At 23.6% G+C, this 21,160-nt stretch overlaps 2 protein-coding genes and 1 long non-coding RNA gene across 4 annotated transcripts; all 3 read right to left on the bottom strand.

Moving 5' to 3' along the window:
* Positions 1-3,491: 3,491 nt before the first annotated feature.
* Positions 3,492-6,533, bottom strand: LOC114189211. 2 transcript variants are annotated; one of them, XR_003605580.1, is made up of 9 exons: positions 6,207-6,533; positions 6,010-6,061; positions 5,838-5,898; positions 5,663-5,718; positions 5,374-5,425; positions 5,202-5,299; positions 5,027-5,082; positions 4,405-4,457; positions 3,492-3,777 (listed from the first exon to the last, which is right to left on the bottom strand). It is a non-coding gene; the product is annotated as an uncharacterized LOC114189211 (long non-coding RNA). The 2 variants fall into 2 exon arrangements; XR_003605581.1 differs by having other exon boundaries at positions 5,202-5,262.
* A 5,191-nt stretch (positions 6,534-11,724) lies between these two features.
* On the bottom strand, positions 11,725-12,640 carry LOC114189018 (ribonuclease DdI-like). The gene is made up of 2 exons (XM_028077716.1): positions 12,312-12,640; positions 11,725-12,200 (listed from the first exon to the last, which is right to left on the bottom strand). The coding sequence occupies exons 1-2, from the start codon at positions 12,591-12,593 to the stop codon at positions 11,781-11,783; spliced, it is 702 nt and encodes a 233-aa protein (XP_027933517.1). The 5' UTR covers positions 12,594-12,640; the 3' UTR covers positions 11,725-11,780.
* A 4,751-nt stretch (positions 12,641-17,391) lies between these two features.
* LOC114189059 (ribonuclease 1-like) lies at positions 17,392-18,281 on the bottom strand. Its single transcript, XM_028077763.1, has 2 exons — positions 17,979-18,281; positions 17,392-17,867 (listed from the first exon to the last, which is right to left on the bottom strand). The coding sequence occupies exons 1-2, from the start codon at positions 18,258-18,260 to the stop codon at positions 17,448-17,450; spliced, it is 702 nt and encodes a 233-aa protein (XP_027933564.1). The 5' UTR covers positions 18,261-18,281; the 3' UTR covers positions 17,392-17,447.
* Positions 18,282-21,160: the final 2,879 nt, after the last annotated feature.

The raw sequence follows: 21,160 nt of genomic DNA, 5'->3' as shown, positions 1-21,160 counted from the left end.
CCATTGCTAAACTAAAATGTAAACATAATAACAATAATAATATAATAATGATGATAGTGTAGACATAATAATAATAATAATAATAATAATAATAATAATAATAATAATAATAATAATAATAATAATAATAATAATAATAATAATAATAATACAAAGTAATATTATTATTAATAATAATAGTAATAGTAGTAGAATAATATCAATACTAATAACAATAATAAATATTCATTAATACTAATAATAGTAATATATTATTAGTTACGTGAAGAAAACAATATTATTTTATGATTAAAGATTATAATTAAATTTTTAAGTTATTCATTACATATGTTGTACTAAAATGAAATATGTATTCACTTTCGTTCTTAAAAGTAAAATGTATATATTTTACATTATGAATCCCGTACAAAGTAAACACATAATCAAGTCGAGATTGATCTTAAAATTTGTTAATAGAAACACTCGTAAATAAAAATAACTTTAATTAATATTTAAAAATAATAATAATAATAATAATAATTATTATTATTATTATTATTAATTGCAGTATATAAATTAAAAGATAGTATCATCAACTATAAATAAAAACTTCATTCATAATTAAATAAATTTAAAATAATTAATGGAATAAACTAATTTATAAAAAAAATTAAATTAATGATATAATTATTAATTGCAACTGTATATATTTAAAAGATTTCAAAAAATATGGAATTAAAAACAATCCATTCATAAATAGAAAACTAAAAGCAATTAATAAAATTAATTGATCAAATATTAAAAAAATTAGAAAAAAACCATATAATTATTGATTATAAAAATAAGATGTAAACATATCATGTATTATGGATCCCGTACAAAATAATAATAATGATAATAATGAATAGTAACATCACTACTAATAATACAAATTATTCATTAAATCAAATCATATTAATATTAATAGTAGTAATGTAACATTAGTTAAGTGAAGTAAAACAATATTCTTGTATAATTAAAATTTGCACCGTACAAATGAAATGTCTACACATGGTAATGAAATAAACTAATTTATAAAAAAATTGAAATTAATGATATAATTATTAATTGCAACTGTATATATTTAAAAGATTTCAAAAAATATGAAATTAAAAACAATCCATTCATAATTAGAAAACTAAGAGCAATTAATAAAATTAATTGATCAAATATTAAAAAAATTAGAAAAAAATCATATAATTATTTTATAAAAATAAGATGTAAACATATCATGTATTATGGATCCCCTACAAAATAATAATAATGATAATAATGAATAGTAACATCACTACTAATAATACTAATTATTCATTAAATCAAATCATATTAATATTAATAGTAGTAATGTAACATTAGTTAAGTGAAGTAAAACAATATTCTTGTATAATTAAAATTTGCACCGTACAAATGAAATGTCTACACATGATAATGAAATAAACTAATTTATAAAAAAAAAATTGAAATTAATGATATAATTATTAATTGCAACTGTATATATTTAAAAGATTTCAAAAAATATGGAATTAAAAACAATCCATTCATAATTAGAAAACTAAGAGCAATTAATAAAATTAATTGATCAAATATTAAAAAAATTAGAAAAAAATCATATAATTATTGATTATAAAAATAAGATGTAAACATATCATGTATTATGGATCCCGTACAAAATAATAATAATGATAATAATGAATAGTAACATTACTACTAATAATACTAATTATTCATTAAATCAAATCATATTAATATTAATAGTAGTAATGTAACATTAGTTAAGTGAAGTAAAACAATATTCTTGTATAATTAAAATTTGCACCGTACAAATGTCTACACATGGTAATGAAATAAACTAATTTATAAAAAAAAAGGAATTAATGATATAATTATGAACCGTATATATTTAAAAGATTTCAAAAAATATGGAATTAAAAACAATCCATTCACAATTAGAAAACTAAAATCAATTAATAAAATTAATTGATCAAATATTAAAAAAATAGAAAAAAATCATATAATTACATGTCATGTATTATGGATCCCGTACAAAATAATAATAATGATAATAATACTAATTATTCATTAAATCAAATCATATTAATATTAATAGTAGTAATGTAACATTAGTTAAGTGAAGTAAAACAATATTCTTGTATAATTAAAATTTGCACCATATAAATGAAAGGTCTACACATGATAATGAAATCAACTAATTTATAAAAAAAAATTAGAAATTAATGATATAATTATTAATTGCAACTGTATATATTTAAAAGATTTCAAAAAATATGGAATTAAAAACAATCCATTCATAATTAGAAAACTAAAATCAATTAATAAAATTAATTGATCAAATATTAAAAAAATTGGAAAAAAATTATATAATTATTGATTATAAAAATAAGATGTAAACATATCATGTATTATGGATCCCGTACAAAATAATAATAATAATAATAATAAATAGTAACATTCTTCATTTCTAAAAGTAATATATATTAAAAATGCATATGCACAATCTTTTCTAAAATGAAATGTATTTATTAGGAATATATACAAAACAATAATAATAAGATAATAATAATAATAATATTAATAACAATAAATATTTTATTTATTGATTCAAATAATAATAACAAAAATACTAATAATTATGATAGCAATTGCCAATTAAAACTTCTTTTATAATTAAAGAAATTTGAAACAATTAATGAAATCAATTAATTGAGAATAAATCTTTAAAAACTAATCATATAATTATTAATTACAAATGTATAAGTTTAACAGATTTCAAATTGTATGGAATAAAAAAAAATCCATTAATAATTAGAACATTAAAAACAATGAATGAAATTAATTGATCACTTAATGAAAATAGATTATTATACAGACAACATCACATAATCCACTTGGAAAAACCTCTATTCTAGAATAGAAGAAAAATACATACAAAAAATGTATTAACTTACTTATATCTTGTACAAAATCTATATATATTGATATTTTAACTAAAGACTAACACATTTATAATATTTTAAAACAATGCAAAAATGTTAACTCTTTCGAAATTCTTATTGTATGTTATTAACCATACACAATATAATGTTGTTGTAAATAATATATATTTCTTTAATTAATACATTCAAAATTGTATTTTTATAACATTGGATTCAACAATTAAAATTTTTAAATTTTAGATATACTTTGAATCATCCTAATTCAGTATGTTATCTTTTTTTTTCTAAAAAACTCGTAAGAAATACATATTATTATCATCTTTAGTGTATGAAAATAAGAAATTAAGTACTAAACATTTGACATTGTTAACCTAATTTATTTCTTTTCTTTTACCAATTATGCAGTAAAACATAAATATTGGGACTTGAAATAAAACCTGGATCACACAATGTGCTAAACACAAATGTATTCATCTCACAAAATAATAATAACAAATACATTTTAGTGGTGTAATTTTGTCTCAACATAATAAGTTTTAGCTTCCTACACAAACCAAAGTAATACACTTTACCAATATTTATTTACAACATAAATACAACTTTTCATGAATAAATTATAACTGAAAATCATAAAATTCCACCAGAAACAGAAACAGAACAAATGAATTGTCCTAAAACAACAATTACTCTTTGAGGAGAAAGAATAATATCTTTAAGTATGGGGAAGCTTTATGATTTTCTGTCCTCTTAAATTTTCAACAATCTTTGTGAAAACCTCAAACTTCTTGATCTCCTCTACTGCAACCTTCACAACATTATACTTAATTACAAATTTCACATTCTGCTATACAGATTAAATCTCAATTTTCAAATGATCAATGAGGACTCAAATGTTGTCTAAGTTCTTTATAGTCTGAAATTATAAAAACAATCAATCACAATATTGTACTACAAAACAAAGTATATGCATATTACTTTTTTTCTTATAAGTATAATACAAACTTAAAACCATAAAAGACTATGCATAAAAACAAATTCAAACACAATACATAATGAACTTAAAACCATGAAAGATCATGCATATAAACAAATTCAAACACAATACACAATACAATAACACAATAAAAGAACTTATAACCTACTTATCCACTGGAATATGGAGCTCAAGCTTACAATATTCAAAACTAATATAACTTTCCAATGACTTAACATTTTTTTTTTTCAAAAACAACTACCAAAAGTTACTATATAATGCCATACCACCATATTTTCATAAAGAACTCCATAATATATTGTAATGACATTCATTCAATAATAAATTCTATCAAATCATAATTATCTAATCAAATCCACAATTTATATTAATTATTAATATAGTTGAACAACTAAATCATATCAATGTCAAGAAAATAAAAGAAAAAGAACATGTTACCTGCTTAATGAATGCAATATGGAACTAAAGTTGTAAGATAACCTGCTTGTTGACTGCAATATGGAATTAAAATTGTAAGAGTTAAAAACAAAAGTTAATAACCAAAACATACTAATAAACAATACAACTATACTAAAGCATTAAAAAAATATACTAACATTTACTCGGTGTTCAACATACACACAAGCATCTCAACAACTTACATGCTACCCAAAGTACAACCAAACCCGCAAACACAATATTATGACACAGAACAATCAAAATTCCATAACAGAACCAACTATAACATAGAACATAAACTATTACATTGAAAAATGGAAAACCTTATGCAATCATTCCCACATTTCCTTCCTTTGGATCCATTATTGTTTATGAAATATTAAAAATATTGGGAGAACTTAAGAAACCCACCATGGACTCCAACATAACCAATAGAACAAAAAAGCAGAAACACAAAATCGATCATCCAATAACAAAACAAATAGTATGCTCCTGAAATATATGAATCCACACAAATCAACAAACAATTAAAAAAATTAATTAAAAATCATTTATTTCTAGTTTGCATGGAATGAAAATGGAAACTTGAAACATAAAATTCAGAGATCAACAAAGCTATTACCTTCCAAATCCAATCAAGTATGTCCCTCCTAACATCCAATAACAAATAGTATGCTCCTGAAATATATGAATCCACACAAATCAACAAACAATTAAAAATCATTTATTTCTAGTTCGCATGGAATGAAAATGGGAACTTTGAAACATAAAAAATCAGAGATCAACAAAGCTATTACCTTCCAAATCCAATCAAGTATGTCCCGCCTAACACCCAAATCCAACTTCCCACTTTTCAGCCTTTGCAAGTAATCAATCCTCAGAAAATGCAAGTAATCTCAAAAAAATTGAAAAACAACAAATTAATATATAAAATAAATTTAATAAACAAAATATAAACAAAAATGTTACCTTTTCATCCAAGAACTATTTTGTTGCTTTGTGTTCGTCAAATGAAAAAACTCTAAACATCGAAGAACATATTAAAGCATATATTAAGTTTAAGAAACAAAAGATTAAACAACTAATAAACAAAATCGATCATCCAATAACAAAACAAATAGTATGCTCCTGAAATATATGAATCCACACAGATCAACAAACAATTAAAAAAATTAATTAAAAATCATTTATTTCTAGTTTGCATGGAATGAAAATGGAAACTTGAAACATAAAATTCAGAGATCAACAAAGCTATTACCTTCCAAATCCAATCAAGTATGTCCTTCCTAACATCCAATAACAAATAGTATGCTCCTGAAATATATGAATCCACACAAATCAACAAACAATTAAAAATCATTTATTTCTAGTTCGCATAGAATGAAAATGGGAACTTTGAAACATAAAAAATCAGAGATCAACAAAGCTATTACCTTCCAAATCCAATCAAGTATGTCCCTCCTAACACCCAAATCCAACTTCCCACTTTTCAGCCTTTGCAAGTAATCAATCCTCAGAAAATGCAAGTAATCTCAAAAAAATTGAAAAACAACAAATTGATATATAAAATAAATTTAATAAACAAAATATAAACAAAAATGTTACCTTTTCATCCAAGAACTATTTTGTTGCTTTGTGTTCGTCAAATGAAAAAACCCTAAACATCAAAGAACATATTTAAGCATATATTAAGTTTAAGAAACAAAAAATTAAACAACTAATAAATAACAATGTTATTAGACCAATATATCAATCAAAAAAAGGAAAAAGTAAAAGTTGGAAACCAAACCTATATATCATACCTTTTAACTGAAAAAAAAAAATATGAGCAAGCCTTTCGACTTGCGGACAAAGAAGATAATAAGAAAAATCAGATCTGAAAGGTTTGGAAGGGATTGCAGAGGAAGAGTTGGAAGAAAGAAAGGTGTGGAAGGGAGCCACGAACCAAAAATAAAGGTGAAAGGTTTGGAAGGTCCGAAAGTAACCATAAACCTGGTAAAGGAAGGAGAAGAATTCACAAATCGAGAATAAGTGCTGCAAATGGTGCAGATCGCAAGTGGTGTTTGGGTGGTCTGAATGTATTTAGGGTTTTCGTTTTAGGGGGAAAAATCAGAGGTAGTGTAAATGGGAATTTTGGAATCTGATATTTGAATTTGAATTATGTTATCAAAGCTCATAAATGCAGACATGTCCATCATCACGACTGAGCGAATTCAGATGCATTTAAAACTATGCAAAATTACGAAATAACCAAACCCAATTAAACTACGGAGCAGAAAACAGGGATAAAATTGTCATTCCGTCTTCAGCTGCTCTAACCATTCATAAAGGGCACCAAATTGACGAAAAAACCATTCAATTAGACACGTGTCAACTTTTCAGATAGGGGTTTTAGGGTAATATCCCTAGTAGTTTCTTTTCTTAGATTTTAAGTAGATGTTACAGTTGAAGAATAAGACTCTTTTAGTCTTGCACTTCATCAATTTTATCTTGTTTTCTTATACAAGCCAAAAATAGACGTGAGATGTTATTAAAATCGCACATTTATCTATTACATATTAAGAAAAGAAGATACTACCAAAATTATTATAATATACATTTTTTTTTATTGACATGTGTCATAAAAATTGGTTTTTTCGTCATTTTAAAACTTTGGTACAAAAGGACCTGGATTCAAATCCTACAAAAGTCATTTTATTTTTATTTTTTTCATTTATTTATGATTTCATCTATAATATTAATTATAAATAATATTATTATTTGTATTATTTTTATAAGTATTAATATTTCTAATTATTAATAATATATTATTATAATATTATTTATAGTGATAGTAGTAAAATTATAACAAATATTAATATTATTATTATATGTTACTATTATATATTATTACTATTAGTATTATTAACATTATATTATTAGTAGTAAAGTTGTTATTCTTATTTGTAATATATAATATTATTATTATTATATATTTTTGTTAGTAATTACATCTCATTTTTTATTAGATTATGATAAATTATTTTTTTGTCTTAAACTTAACAAAAAATAGGTATATTGATAAATATATGATTAGTTTAAAATTTTACTCCAACATTTCATTGTTGATGTTCATACCCATTCAAATTTGAAGGATTTGTCGACCATTATTGAATTATGTCAATCTTTGACAAAAACAAGCAAATTAAAAATGTTTTACTTGATTAATTGTCTAATTTATTTTATTTAACTCTTATGTTTCATTTTCTACAATGAAGATTATCAAAGCAAAAATCGGAATAAGATGAAAGATGAATTTCTTGAACGCAATATGGTTATTTACATTCAAAAAGGAATAATTGGAGATTTTTATTCCGAATAAATTATTGATGAGTTCAAAGTTTTTTACTATATGATTTCAACTATAATATTAATTATAAATATATTATGATTTGTATTATTTTTATAAGTATTAATATTTCAAATTATTAATAATATATTATTATTTGTATTATTTTTATAAGTATTAATATTTCAAATTATTAATAATATATTATTATAAATATTATTTATAATGATAGTAGTAAAATTATAACAAATATTAGTATTATAATAATAATAATAATAGTTATTATTATTATATGTTACTATTATATATTATTACTATTAGTATTATTAACATTATTAGTAGTAAAGTTATTACTGTTATTTGTAATATATAATATTATTACTATTATATATTTTTATTAGTAATTACATCTCAATTTTTATTAGATTATGATAAATTATTTTTTTGTCTTAAACTTAAAAAAAAAAATAGATATATTGATAAATATATGATTAGTTTAAAATTTTACTCTAATATTTCATTGTTGATGTTCATACTCATTCAAATTTGAAGGATTTGTCTATCATTATTGAATTATGTCAATCTTTGACAAAAACAAACAAATTAAAAATGTTTTACTTGATTAATTGTCTGATTTATTTTATTTAACTCTTATGTTTCATTTTCTATAAAGAAGATTATCAAAATAAAAATCGGAATAAAATGAAAGATGATATGTCAAATGAGTGTAAAAATGTGTCACTATTTTTTTTCTTATAACTTTTTTAACTGTTCATCTTCACTTGAGTTAGATATTTTATCTTCATTGAGAATAAATACATTATCGAACGTTGGTTATATATAGAAGCAAAATCATTTTACAATTTTTTCGAATGTTAGTTAGGTGAGAATTATACTTTGTCATCTCAATTTAGAATGATTTTAGGCTCTTTAATTTACTACAAGAAATTTTGTAATTACGGATAGATTGTTACCAATGGAAATAAATATATTAATAAACACAAATCTACTAATGGATTTTAATAGCATAGTTTAGATTTAACTTGCAAACGAAAAATTTTCGTTGATATCAAATTCATCAATAAAATTCGTCTTTTACATATATTAAAAATTAATTAGAATTTGTATAATTGACTACATTTACCATCACTCAATTCATGGTAAATTATAACAATTTTTTATTAATAAATTTGTATTTGTCAGTAAAATTTACTGATGACTATTTTATTCATAAATTTTTGACCGTCATTAATTTGTTGATAATGGTGTTTGTAGATAATACACCGTTTTCTTATAATCAAATTACTTTAACATGGTTTCCTCTATTTTACAAGTGATATTCATCTTTCAAACTCTATGTAAATGCTTGAACACAAAATTTATATAGACAGTTGATTTTTCCTTACTTGAATGTAAATATAAAATAAAATTCATTTAACCTTTTCATTTTTTAAAAGGAGATACTTAGAAATAAAATATATTAATATAAAAGCTACACTTATTTTGAGCTTTTGAAAAAAATTAATCAATAAAATAAGTACCATCTTTAAATTAATTGGCACTTTTCAATAAACTTATTACCAACCATCAAGGTTGCAGCATTGTGACATCATGCAGCAAGACAAACTAAAACTCTCCCACTTTTTCTGTGATCAATATCATCGAAACTGGATTATCTACACGCAGTATTAAACTAATACAAGCTTCAAGAATGTTTCAAAGATGATTTAAGGCTTTTTATTATTTCCAAATTAATATGCTGAGCGCTGCATTACACAAAAACACCAATAATTATTGCATTCTTGCGTCAGTCATAATTCCACATCTTTATGACCGTAGATATTGCGAATCACAACAAGCTCTCTGCGGATTTCAGAGCATAAACAGTGATGAAGTTAGTTAATATACTCCTTCTACTTCACTTTATTATTTTTTAAGCTATTTTTTTATTTTTAAATTGAATGTTATTTATTTTTGTTTTATATATATTATTCTATACAAATATTGTTCAATTAATTATTTCTGCTTTATAAATTATAAATAATTAGGTAAGAGAATTAACTATACATAGAGATAAAACAAAATGGAGAAAAAATGGAGAGATATTATTTTATTCTATTTTCAATATGTTATTTTTCCATAGTAGGTTACAAACTTGTAATCACGTTCATTTTAAATCTCTATTCATTCAAGCCTTGTTAAATCTAGTTTTACAAGTGCGGAAAAAAAATTCAAAATAATAATTATAACAAAGTTTTTCTATATCTTTTATCTACCCTTTAATTCTCCAGTTTTTTTATAAACAATATTGGCTATTTTTTTTAATTTTTTACGGCAACAATATATGGCTTTTTTTAATTATATTTTTAATTTTATCTGGACGACAGAAAAAAACGAAGAAGACGTATAGTGATACTTACATATATGTTGAAATAAGAAAACTAAAAGATTTATATTATATAATTCACTTAAAATTATTTTAAAACAAAAAATAAAATATTTTCATTTATTTTTGTAAAATAGTAAATTAGACGAGTAATACTTTTGAAAGTAGTAATTTCTGTTACAAGAATTTTTTTAATCAGTTCACCTTTATCTATGTTATTGTTTATCCTTTATATTTTTGCATTTGGTTATTATTGTTTGTTGTGATAGTTATTTAAAATTGTTTTTTTAAATACAAAGTTGAAGATCTTCTAACATTTGTTGAGAAAGTTTTAATCAATTGACCACTTTATTTTACCTTAAAGATGTCAAAATTTGTTTTAATATATGAGTCAACTTAGCTCACCACATGTTCTAACCGAGTTGGATAGAGAAAAATTCAATTTTTTTAAAAGTGGGTTAAACTGAACTCAACTCACTTAACTCTCGGATTAAATGGATTCGAGCCGGGTTGAAGATATGTTGACCAAGTTAATCCACTAACATTTTTTTTACAATTTTTTCTTTAATATTTTTGTTATAATTATTTACTATTTCTAATTATATAGTTCATAATTCATATTTTTAAATGCTAGAATATTGCTCAATAATATTTGAATTGTTTGAATGTTTAATTAATTTGTTTGTCAAGTTATATACGTTGATATCTTAATCTTTAACTATTATTTATACAATAATATTTTGAGAATTAGGTGAATACTTTTATTCTACTATTATAAAAGTAAATTAAGTCTAATTGTAATGCAATAAATATATAAAATAAATTGAAAAATAAAAAAATATTTGTAAGTAAGTTAACCCACCAATTCCCAAACTTAGTAGGTCGGGTCGAATTGCAAAATTTCTGGCTCACAAAAAAATAAATCGGGTTAAACTGACATTTTTTAACTCAACCCATGACGAACCAATTAGTGTCAGTCGTGTTGACTCACTTTGACACTCCTAATTTTAAGTAGTCAAATATAATAATTGAAAGATCATCTTGAAAACTATTTTTTTATAAGGAGTGAAAAGCATATTTAAGTTGAAAACATGAAGTTAAACGGATAAACACAATTAAATGGTATCTTATGGTTCATTATTTTGTTAACAAAATACGATTCATCTTTTATTTCCTTCGTGAAATTACTATTAAAATGATTAAAAATACTATATAATTACACAAACACACCAACTACAAGCACAATTAAATGATATATATCTTCTTATGATTCATAATATTTTTTTGTAACAAAACTGCAATTCATCTTTTATGGTTTATGAAATTAATTTTAGAATGAATGATTAAAATTTAAAAGGGTCATTATCATACAAACCCACCAACTAGTTCTTTTTATAATGAGAGAATGTGGAAGAATGTCAAAATAAGAAGTCAACACTTCCAAACAAACATCGAAGCATAAGAAAAAATTTCAATCGATCGTTCATTAACTATTACTATTATAAAAAAATATTATTATTTCTGATCGTAATGCATGTTGTACTTCAGTGCTATATATGGATTCAAAATACATCTCTAAATGAACAATGACATTATACGAAGGAAATTACAAGGAAAATGAATACTTGTATTTTATTTATTAAAAATTATTGGTGCATAAACTCATTTTGGGAATAATAAACTGTCTTCCCCACAAGTACCATCAGATTTCGGACAGTTTATAAATGAGGTTGCATTTTTGGTCAAACAAATACTAATTTGATAGAGAGCAGTAGCATTTAGTTTTGGATCATGATAACAATAAAGCGAAGGAACATGGCTAGTGTGATTCTGAACTGCAGCAACAACGGAACTAACATTATAATGTTTTTTGTCATCTGGGACTATTTGCTCCTTTTCAAGAATATTCAACAGATTATTTTGGTCATAAATATGCAAAGCCAGGTTGAAATATTCCAGTAGTGGGAGCGTTTTCTCTGCACATCCTCCATGCTTTGTCCACTCCACTCTCCAAAAGTTAAAATTTTTGCCAATTAAATTTGGCCAATCCTCATCAAGTTGTCTTGTCAAGGGTTTTAAATCCTAAATAAACACAATTTATTTTTTTGTGATACAGGGAACACAGTGTATAAACTAAACCACACATTAGAGTTCTAACTTCTAATTAACCATAACAAAAAAAGATATACTCACCTTCCTATAAATGGGAGTCTTAGTTTTGCATTTAGGAAGTGTACCATTATCATTTTGAGGCCACAGTCCATGAATAACAAATTTTTCTGGTACTATACGACATTTTCGTGTTCCAGTATGTGGGGAATCGCAATAGCCTTTCGGCCATTGTTGAGCATATATGAAATGATCCCACTTTTCTTCTTTTTTTTCAGCAATGCACGACTTTGGTACTTCTAAGAGAAGAAGAAGCGAGAAAACATAAAGTATAGACATGATCTTCAAATGAAGACCAAATCTCATAATCAGTTTGATTTAGAAGTGGAGAAGTTAAATGATATTTATAGGATTTGAGATCATAAGAAAACAAAAGAGTTCCTGATGCACATCAACTTTAATAATCACATTCATTTTGGTAAAATTTATGGCTTTCATTTCTCTACACCCACATATATTAAAATTTGTAATAAATAGTGTTTGTTTTATATAAATAATGGCAATAGACTGAACTTACCTATTTAATATAATTAATACATCTTATTTAACTATTCAATATACCACAATATTGATAACACTTAATTTGTGTGAACCACTAAATGTCATATCATTAATAAATGTGGCAGTTAAAATTCAAAAAATACTTCTTTTCCAAAAACATATGCAAAAATAAGTCATTAATAATTTTGTGAACCCTTACTCAAATATACAACCTATGTAGATAAACATAATTGCCCTATATATAATTCTATAAATAAACATAATGTTTTGCATTACACTCAAATACAACTTATGTACATATGGAAGGTCCTATATATAATTATATATAATTACATATTTTGCTGGTAATATTGTATTTTTATCGTATTCCAAAATTTATGATTATCTATTTTAATACATATAAACATGTTATCTCTTTTAAGCTTGAATTTCTTTAATACATGCATAAGAATAGACATTTTAATTAAGTGATATGGCTTGATGTGTGAACATTTATGATTTTTTTTAAATATTTTTGGAAAACTAATCAATAACGTTCTCGTTGATTAAAGAGTAATTTGATTATTCTAAGTATTTTAAGTGTCCAAACATGAGAAAATAAATGGACTCACAAATAATCCATCATAAATAAATAAATATAGTTGATTAACGGATTTAAACTCTATTTGATTAAATTTTTTATTTTATGATTATTTCCTTTTAAATTTAAAAGGAGAGAGAACTAACACTTATGATAGATATAAAAATAAATGTTACAGTTGAAGAATAAGATTCTTTTAGTCTTGCACTTCATCAATTTTATCTTGTTTTCTTATACAAGCCAAAAATAGACGTGAGATGTTCTTAAAATCGCACGAGGTATTGAAAAGGTTAAACATAAAAAACAAATCCCTGATTTTATTTATATATAATTTATAGAATAAATATAATTTGTTTATGTTTTATGAAGTGTATTTTTTATCATAAATTTGATGAATTTTTTCATTATTTGTATTTATTTTTTCTCTTTTTATTTTAATAAATGTTCACATGGTCACAAATAATTGTTGAATTACGGAGGTGTTAATATAATTGACATGTTAAAATTCATAATGAATTTTAGCATAAACTTATTTGGAAACATTAAAAAAAGAAAAAACTTTTAAGAATTCAAGATTTTCGTAATTCTTCAAGAAGAAACATGTATACATACTGTAAATAGGTATATACACATTTTCAATAAGAAGTTCCACCTCCTATTTATAACTTGGACAATAACACATTTACACTCATTTGATATGTTTTTGATAACGATAAAATAAAAAATAATGTGTCAAATGTAAAAATGTGTCACTATTTTTTTTATAACTTTTCTAACTATTCATCTACACTTGAGTTAGATATTTTATCTTCATCGAGAATAAATACGTTATTGAACGTTGGTTATAGAAGTAAAATCATTTTACAATTTTTTCGAATGTTAATTTAGGTGAGAATTATATTTTTTCATCTCAATTTAGAATGATTTTAGGCTCTTTAATTTATTACAAGAAATTTTGTAATTACGGATAGATTGTTACCGATGGAAATAAATATATTAATAAATGCATATCTACTAATGAATTTTAACATCATATTTTAGAGTTAACTTGCAATAAAAATTTTCATTGATACCAAATTCGTCGACAAAAATTTGTCTTTTACAAACACTAGAAATAATTTAAATTTGTATAATTGACGAATTACCATCACTCAGTTTATGATAAATTATAATAATTTTCTATAAATGAATTTGTATTTGTTAATAAAATTTATCGATGATTATTTTATTGATAAATTTTTGACAATCATTAATTTGTTGATAAAATCAAATTATTAAGTTTTTTTATTATTATTGATAATGGTATTTATAGATAATACACAATTTTCTTGTAATCAAATTACTTTAACATGGTTTCCTCTATTTTATAAGTGATATTCATCTTTCAAACTCTAAGTAAATGCTTGATCACAAATTTATAGAAACAGTTGATTTTTCCTTACTAGAATGTAAATATGAAATAAAATTCATTTAACCTTTTCATTTTTTAAAAAGAGATACTTAGAAATAAAATATATTAATATAAAAGCTACACTTATTTTAAGCTTTTGAAAGAAATTAATTAATAAAATATGTACCGTCTATAAATTAATTGGCACTTTTCAATAAACCTATTACCAACCATCAAGGTTGCAGCATTGTGACATCATGCAGCAAGACAAACTAAAACTCTCCCACTTTTTCTGTGATCAATATCATTGAAACTGGATTATCTACACGCAGTATTAAACTAATACAAGCTTCAAGAATGTTTCAAAGATGATTTAAGGCTTTTTATTATTTCCAAATTAATATGCTGAGCGCTGCATTACACAAAAACACCAATAATTATTGCAGTCATTCTTGCGTCAGTCATAATTCCACATCTTTATGACCGTAGATATTGCGAATCACAACAAGCTCTCTGCGGATTTCAGAGCATAAACAGTGATGAAGTTAGTTAATATACTCCTTCTACTTCACTTTATTATTTTTTAAGCTATTTTTTTATTTTTAAATTGAATGTTATTTATTTTTGTTTTATATATATTATTCTATACAAATATTGTTCAATTAATTATTTCTGCTTTATAAATTATAAATAATTAGGTAAGAGAATTAACTATACATAGAGATAAAACAAAATGGAGAAAAAATGGAGAGATATTATTTTATTCTATTTTCAATATGTTATTTTTCCATAGTAGGTTAGAAACTTGTAATCACGTTCATTTTAAATCTCTATTCATTCAAGCCTTGTTAAATCTAGTTTTACAAGTGCGGAAAAAAATTCAAAATAATAATTATAACAAAGTTTTTCTATATCTTTTATCTACCCTTTAATTCTCCAGTTTTTTTATAAACAATATTGGCTATTTTTTTTAATTTTTTAGGGCAACAATATATGGCTTCTTTTAATTATATTTTTAATTTTATCGGGACGACAGAAAAAAACGAAGAAGACGTATAATGATACTTACATATATGTTGAAATAAGAAAACTAAAAGATTTATATTATATAATTCACTTAAAATTATTTTAAAACAAAAAATAAAATATTTTCATTTATTTTTGTAAAATAGTAAATTAGACGAGTAATACTTTTGAAAGTAGTAATTTCTGTTACAAGAATTGTTTTAATCAGTTCACCTTTATCTATGTTATTGTTTATCCTTTATATTTTTGCATTTGGTTATTAATGTTTGTTGTGATAGTTATTTAAAGTTGTTTTTTTTAAATACAAAGTTGAACATAACAGTTGTTGAGAGAGTTTTAATCAATTGACCACTTTATTTTACCTGTCAAAATGTGTTTTAAGACATAAGTCACCTTAGCTCACCATATGTTTTAACCAAGTTGAATAGAGAAAAATTAATTTTTTTTAAAAAGTGGATTAAACTGAACTCAACTCACTTAACTCTTGGATTAAATGGATTCGAGTGGGTTGAAGATATGTTGATCAAGTTAATCCACTAACATTTTTTATACAATTTTTTCTTTAATATTTTTGTCATAATTATTTATTATTTCTAATTATATAGGTTCATAATTTCATATTTTTAAATACTAGAATATTGCTCAATAATATTTGAATTATTTGAATGTTTAATAATTTGTTTGTCAAGTTATATACGTTGATATCTTAATCTTTAACTATTATTTTTATAATAATATTTTGAGAATTAGGTGAATACTTTATTCTACTATTATAAAAGTAAATTAAGTTTGATTGTAATGCAATAAATATATAAAATAAATTGAAAAATAAAAAAATATTTGTAAGTAAGTCAACCCACTAACTCACCGACCTGCAGTAGGTTAGGTCGAGTTGTAAATTTTTTGGCTCACAAAAAAGTAAATCGGATTAAGCTGACATTTTTTAACTCAATCCATGATGAACCAACTAGTGTCAGTCGTGTTGACTCACTTTGACACTCCTAATTTTAAGTAGTCAAATATAATATTTGAAAGATAATCTTGAAAACTATTTTTTTATAAGGAGTGAAAAGCATATTTAAGTTGAAAACATGAAGTTAAACGGATAAACACAATTAAATGGTATCTTATGGTTCATTATTTTTGTTAACAAAATACGATTCATCTTTTATTTCCTTTGTGAAATTACTTTTAAAATGATTAAAAACACTATATAATTACACAAACACACCAACTACAAACACAATTAAATGATATATATCCTCTTATGATTCATAATATTTTTTTGTAACAAAACTGCAATTCATCTTTTATGGTTTATGAAATTAATTTTAGAATGAATGATTAAAATTTAAAAGGGTCATTATCATACAAACCCACCAACTAGTTCTTTTTATAATGAGAGAATGTGGAAGAATGTCAAAATAAGAAGTCAACACTTCCAAACAAACATCGAAGCATAAGAAAAAATTTCAATCGATCGTTCATTTACTATTACTATTATTAAAAAATATTATTATTTCTGATCGTAATGCATGTTGTACTTCAGTGCCATATATGGATTCAAAATACATCTCTAAATGCACAATGACATTATACGAAAGAAATTACAAGGAAAATGAACACTTGTATTTTATTTATTAAATATTATTGGTGCATAAACTCATTTTGGTAATAATAAAGTCTGGTCACCACAAGTACCATCAGAGTTCGGACAGTTTACGAATGAGGTTCCATTGGGCGTCAAACAAATACTAATTTGATAGAGAGCAGTAGCATTTAGTTTTGGATCATGATAACAAAAAAGCGCAGGATCATGGCTAGTGTGGTTGTGAACTGCAGCAACAACGGAACTAACATTATAAAGTTTTTTGTCATCTGGGACTATCTGCTCCTTTTCAAGAATATTCAATAGATTATTTTGCTCATAAAGATGCAAAGTCAGGTTGAAATATTCCAGTTTTGGGATCGTTGCCTCTGAACATCCTCCATGCTTTATCCACTCCACTTTCCAAAACAAAAAATTTATGCCAGTTAAATTTGGCCAATCCTCATCAAGTTGTTTTGTCAAGGGTTTTAAATCCTAAATAAACACAATTTATTTTTTAGTGATACAGGGAACACAGTGTATAAACTAAACCACACATTAGAGTTCTAACTTCTAATTAACCATAACAAAAAAAGATATACTCACCCTCCTATAAATGGGAGTCTTAGTTCTGCATTTAGGATGTGTACCATTTTCTTTTTGAGGCCACAGTCCATGAATAACAAATTTTTCTGGTACTATACGACATTTTCGTGTTCCAGGATGTGGGGAATCGCAATAGCCTTTCGGCCATTGTTGAACAAACATGAAATGATCCCACTTATCTTCTTTTTCTTCAGCTGTGCACAACTTGGGTACTTCTAAGAGAAGAAGAAGCGAGAAAACAAAAAGTATAGACATGATATTCAAATGAAAACCAAATCTCATAATCAGTTTGATTTAGAAGTGGAGAAGCTAAAGGATATTTATAGGAATTGAGATCATAAGAAAACAAAAGAGTTCTCGATGCACATCAACTTTAATGTCCCAGCATTGATTGAATATGGATATGGGGAATTCCCGACTTTTTCAATTAGGTATGGGGATGAGTATGAGGATGTACATATCCCGTCACAATACCTGTTCCCGCCATATCTCCGTCTCCGTTTAAATTACTAAAATATTCATAATTAATTAAGTAACCATATATATATATATATATATATATATATATATATATATATATATATATATTCTATTTTTTATTTCTTCTAATTATTTGGTTTCTCATGAAACTTATTCGCATCTCCAATATATTTTTCATCTTATCATAACTTTTATGTGATTATGTTAAAATGATGTATATGAATTAAAATAAATTTATCTTTCACATTTGAATATTTTTATTATTTTTTAATATATTTATTTATTGTATATTTTCCTTTCACATGAGAATGTTTAATACTCTCAATTTAAGTGTTTAACAACATAAACTTTTTTATTTACTATGTAATATAAAAAAAATTATTTACTTGTTGTTATTAATTTTTGTTTCATATGAAGAACTTTTGTTTTGCTAAAACAATTTTCGTTATTTCTCAACCATTGAGTATATATGTTAATATTTGAAAAGTTTTCTTAGATCTCTAAGGTATTTTTGATCTTACCATACCTGTACTTATACATTTATTTTTTCTTTGTGCGATTTCTTTCAATAGTCTCTCAAATTGTTTCTAAGACACACATTTGAAAATTTTTTAATATTTTTATTTGTTGTTTACTTTAATCATGTACAATATTATTTCGATATATTTTATCTAATTATTTTTATTTTCTAACTCATTACCATTCATACTGTAATTTTTTACTATAATTGTATAAATAACGTTTATTTACTGTAATATAAAAATTTAATGTAATTGCCATAAATTTTTTTTACCACCATCCAACATACATTGAAGTTCAAAAGGTATAAGATCTATGTCAAAATTTTATTATTATGTTTATTATTTGTTCTTTGCGTCATTTTAATCAAGTGATGTATTATAACTTTTATTAGTGTATAAAAAAGAGTTTCATTAAAATTTTAAAAATTGAAGTAAACAAACATTTAAAATATATTTTAATTTGAATATTTGTTTTCCTTTTATATATTTTTTTAAAATATTTTTAAATTTTATCAACTAGGTTTTTGTAGTTTACAAATTTAATAAATGTTTTTGTTTTGATGAAATTTTATTTGGTATTCTAATATAAAATTTAAACAATAATAATTTATTTCAAAGTATTTGTTATCAAAAAAACAATCATCCTCCTATATTTGATAATATTATGTTTCCTTTACCATAATTTTTTATTATTTTATAAAAATTAATTAAAATTAATATTGAAGTAGTAAGAAAACGGGTATAGGTATGGGTACAAGATTATATCCGTTACCCGGTGGAGATGGGATGAAAAAAAAATTAGATACCCGTTAGATTTGGAAATGAGAATAAGGATAAATTTTTTCTACGGAAATAGATATGGGATAGCAAAACTCATCCTTGCCCCATCCCGCCCCGCCCCGTTGCCATCCCTACTCTATACCCACATATATTAAAATTTGTAATAAATAGTGTTTGTTTTATATAAATAATGGCAATAGCCTGGATTTACCTATTTAATATAATTAATACATCTTATATACTACCACAATATTGATGACACTTAATTTGTGTGAACCACTAAATGTCATATCATTAATAAATGTTGCAGTTAAAATTCAAAAAATACTTCTTTTTCCAAAAACATATGCAAAAATAAGTCATTAATAAATTTGTGAACCCTTACTCAAATATACAACCTATGTAGATAAACATAATTTTTTGCATTAGACATATGGAAGGTCCGATATATAATTCTCTAGACATAATGTTTTGCATTACACTCAAATACAACTTATGTACATATGGAAGGTCCTATATGTAATTATATATAATTACATATTTTGCTGGTAAGATTGTATTTTGATTGTATTCCAAAATTTATGTTTATCTCTTTTAATACATATAAACATGTTATCTCTTTTAAAGCTTGAATTTCTTTAATACATTTTAATTTGGTTGCATAAGTGATATGGTTTTATATGTGATCATTTTTTATTTATTTTTTAAATATTTTTGGAAAACTAATCAATAACGTTCTCGTTGATTAAAGAGTAATTTGATTATTCTAAGTATTTTAAGTGTCCAAACATGAGAAAATAAATGGACTCACAAATAATCCATCATAAATAAATAATATAGCTGATTAACGGATTTAAACTCTATTTGATTATATTTTTTATTTTATGATTATGTCCTTTTAAATTTAAAAGGAGAGAGAACTAACACTTATGATAGATATAAAAATAAATGTTACAGTGAAGAATATGATTCTTTTGGTCTTGCACTTCATCAATTTTATCTTGTTTTTCTTATACAAGTCAAAAATAGACGTGAGATGTTCTTAATATCGCACATGAGGTATTGAAAAGGTTAAACATAAAAAAAAAATCCCTGATTTTATATATATATATATATATATATATATATATATATATATATATATATATAATATTTAGAATAAATATAATTTGTTTATGTTTTACTAGCGACACAGGTGTTATCGTGCCTGTGTGTACGTATTTTTTAAATATACGTGATATATTAGTAGATAATGATATTGTAATTTTATTAAGTTAATATATAAAATAAAATTATATTTATTAAAAATAAAGTGAAATATATAAAAAATATGAGAGAATAACGGTTGATAAATAAAAAAAAAAGTAGACAGTTTTATAAGAAAAACTTGTAAAAATAACG

This window comes from Vigna unguiculata, chromosome 6 (assembly GCF_004118075.2).
Source record: "Vigna unguiculata cultivar IT97K-499-35 chromosome 6, ASM411807v1, whole genome shotgun sequence".
In the NCBI taxonomy this organism is placed as follows: Eukaryota; Viridiplantae; Streptophyta; class Magnoliopsida; order Fabales; family Fabaceae; genus Vigna; species Vigna unguiculata.
Note: the sequence above shows the minus strand (reverse complement) of the source record. Positions and strands in the feature narration are given on the sequence as shown.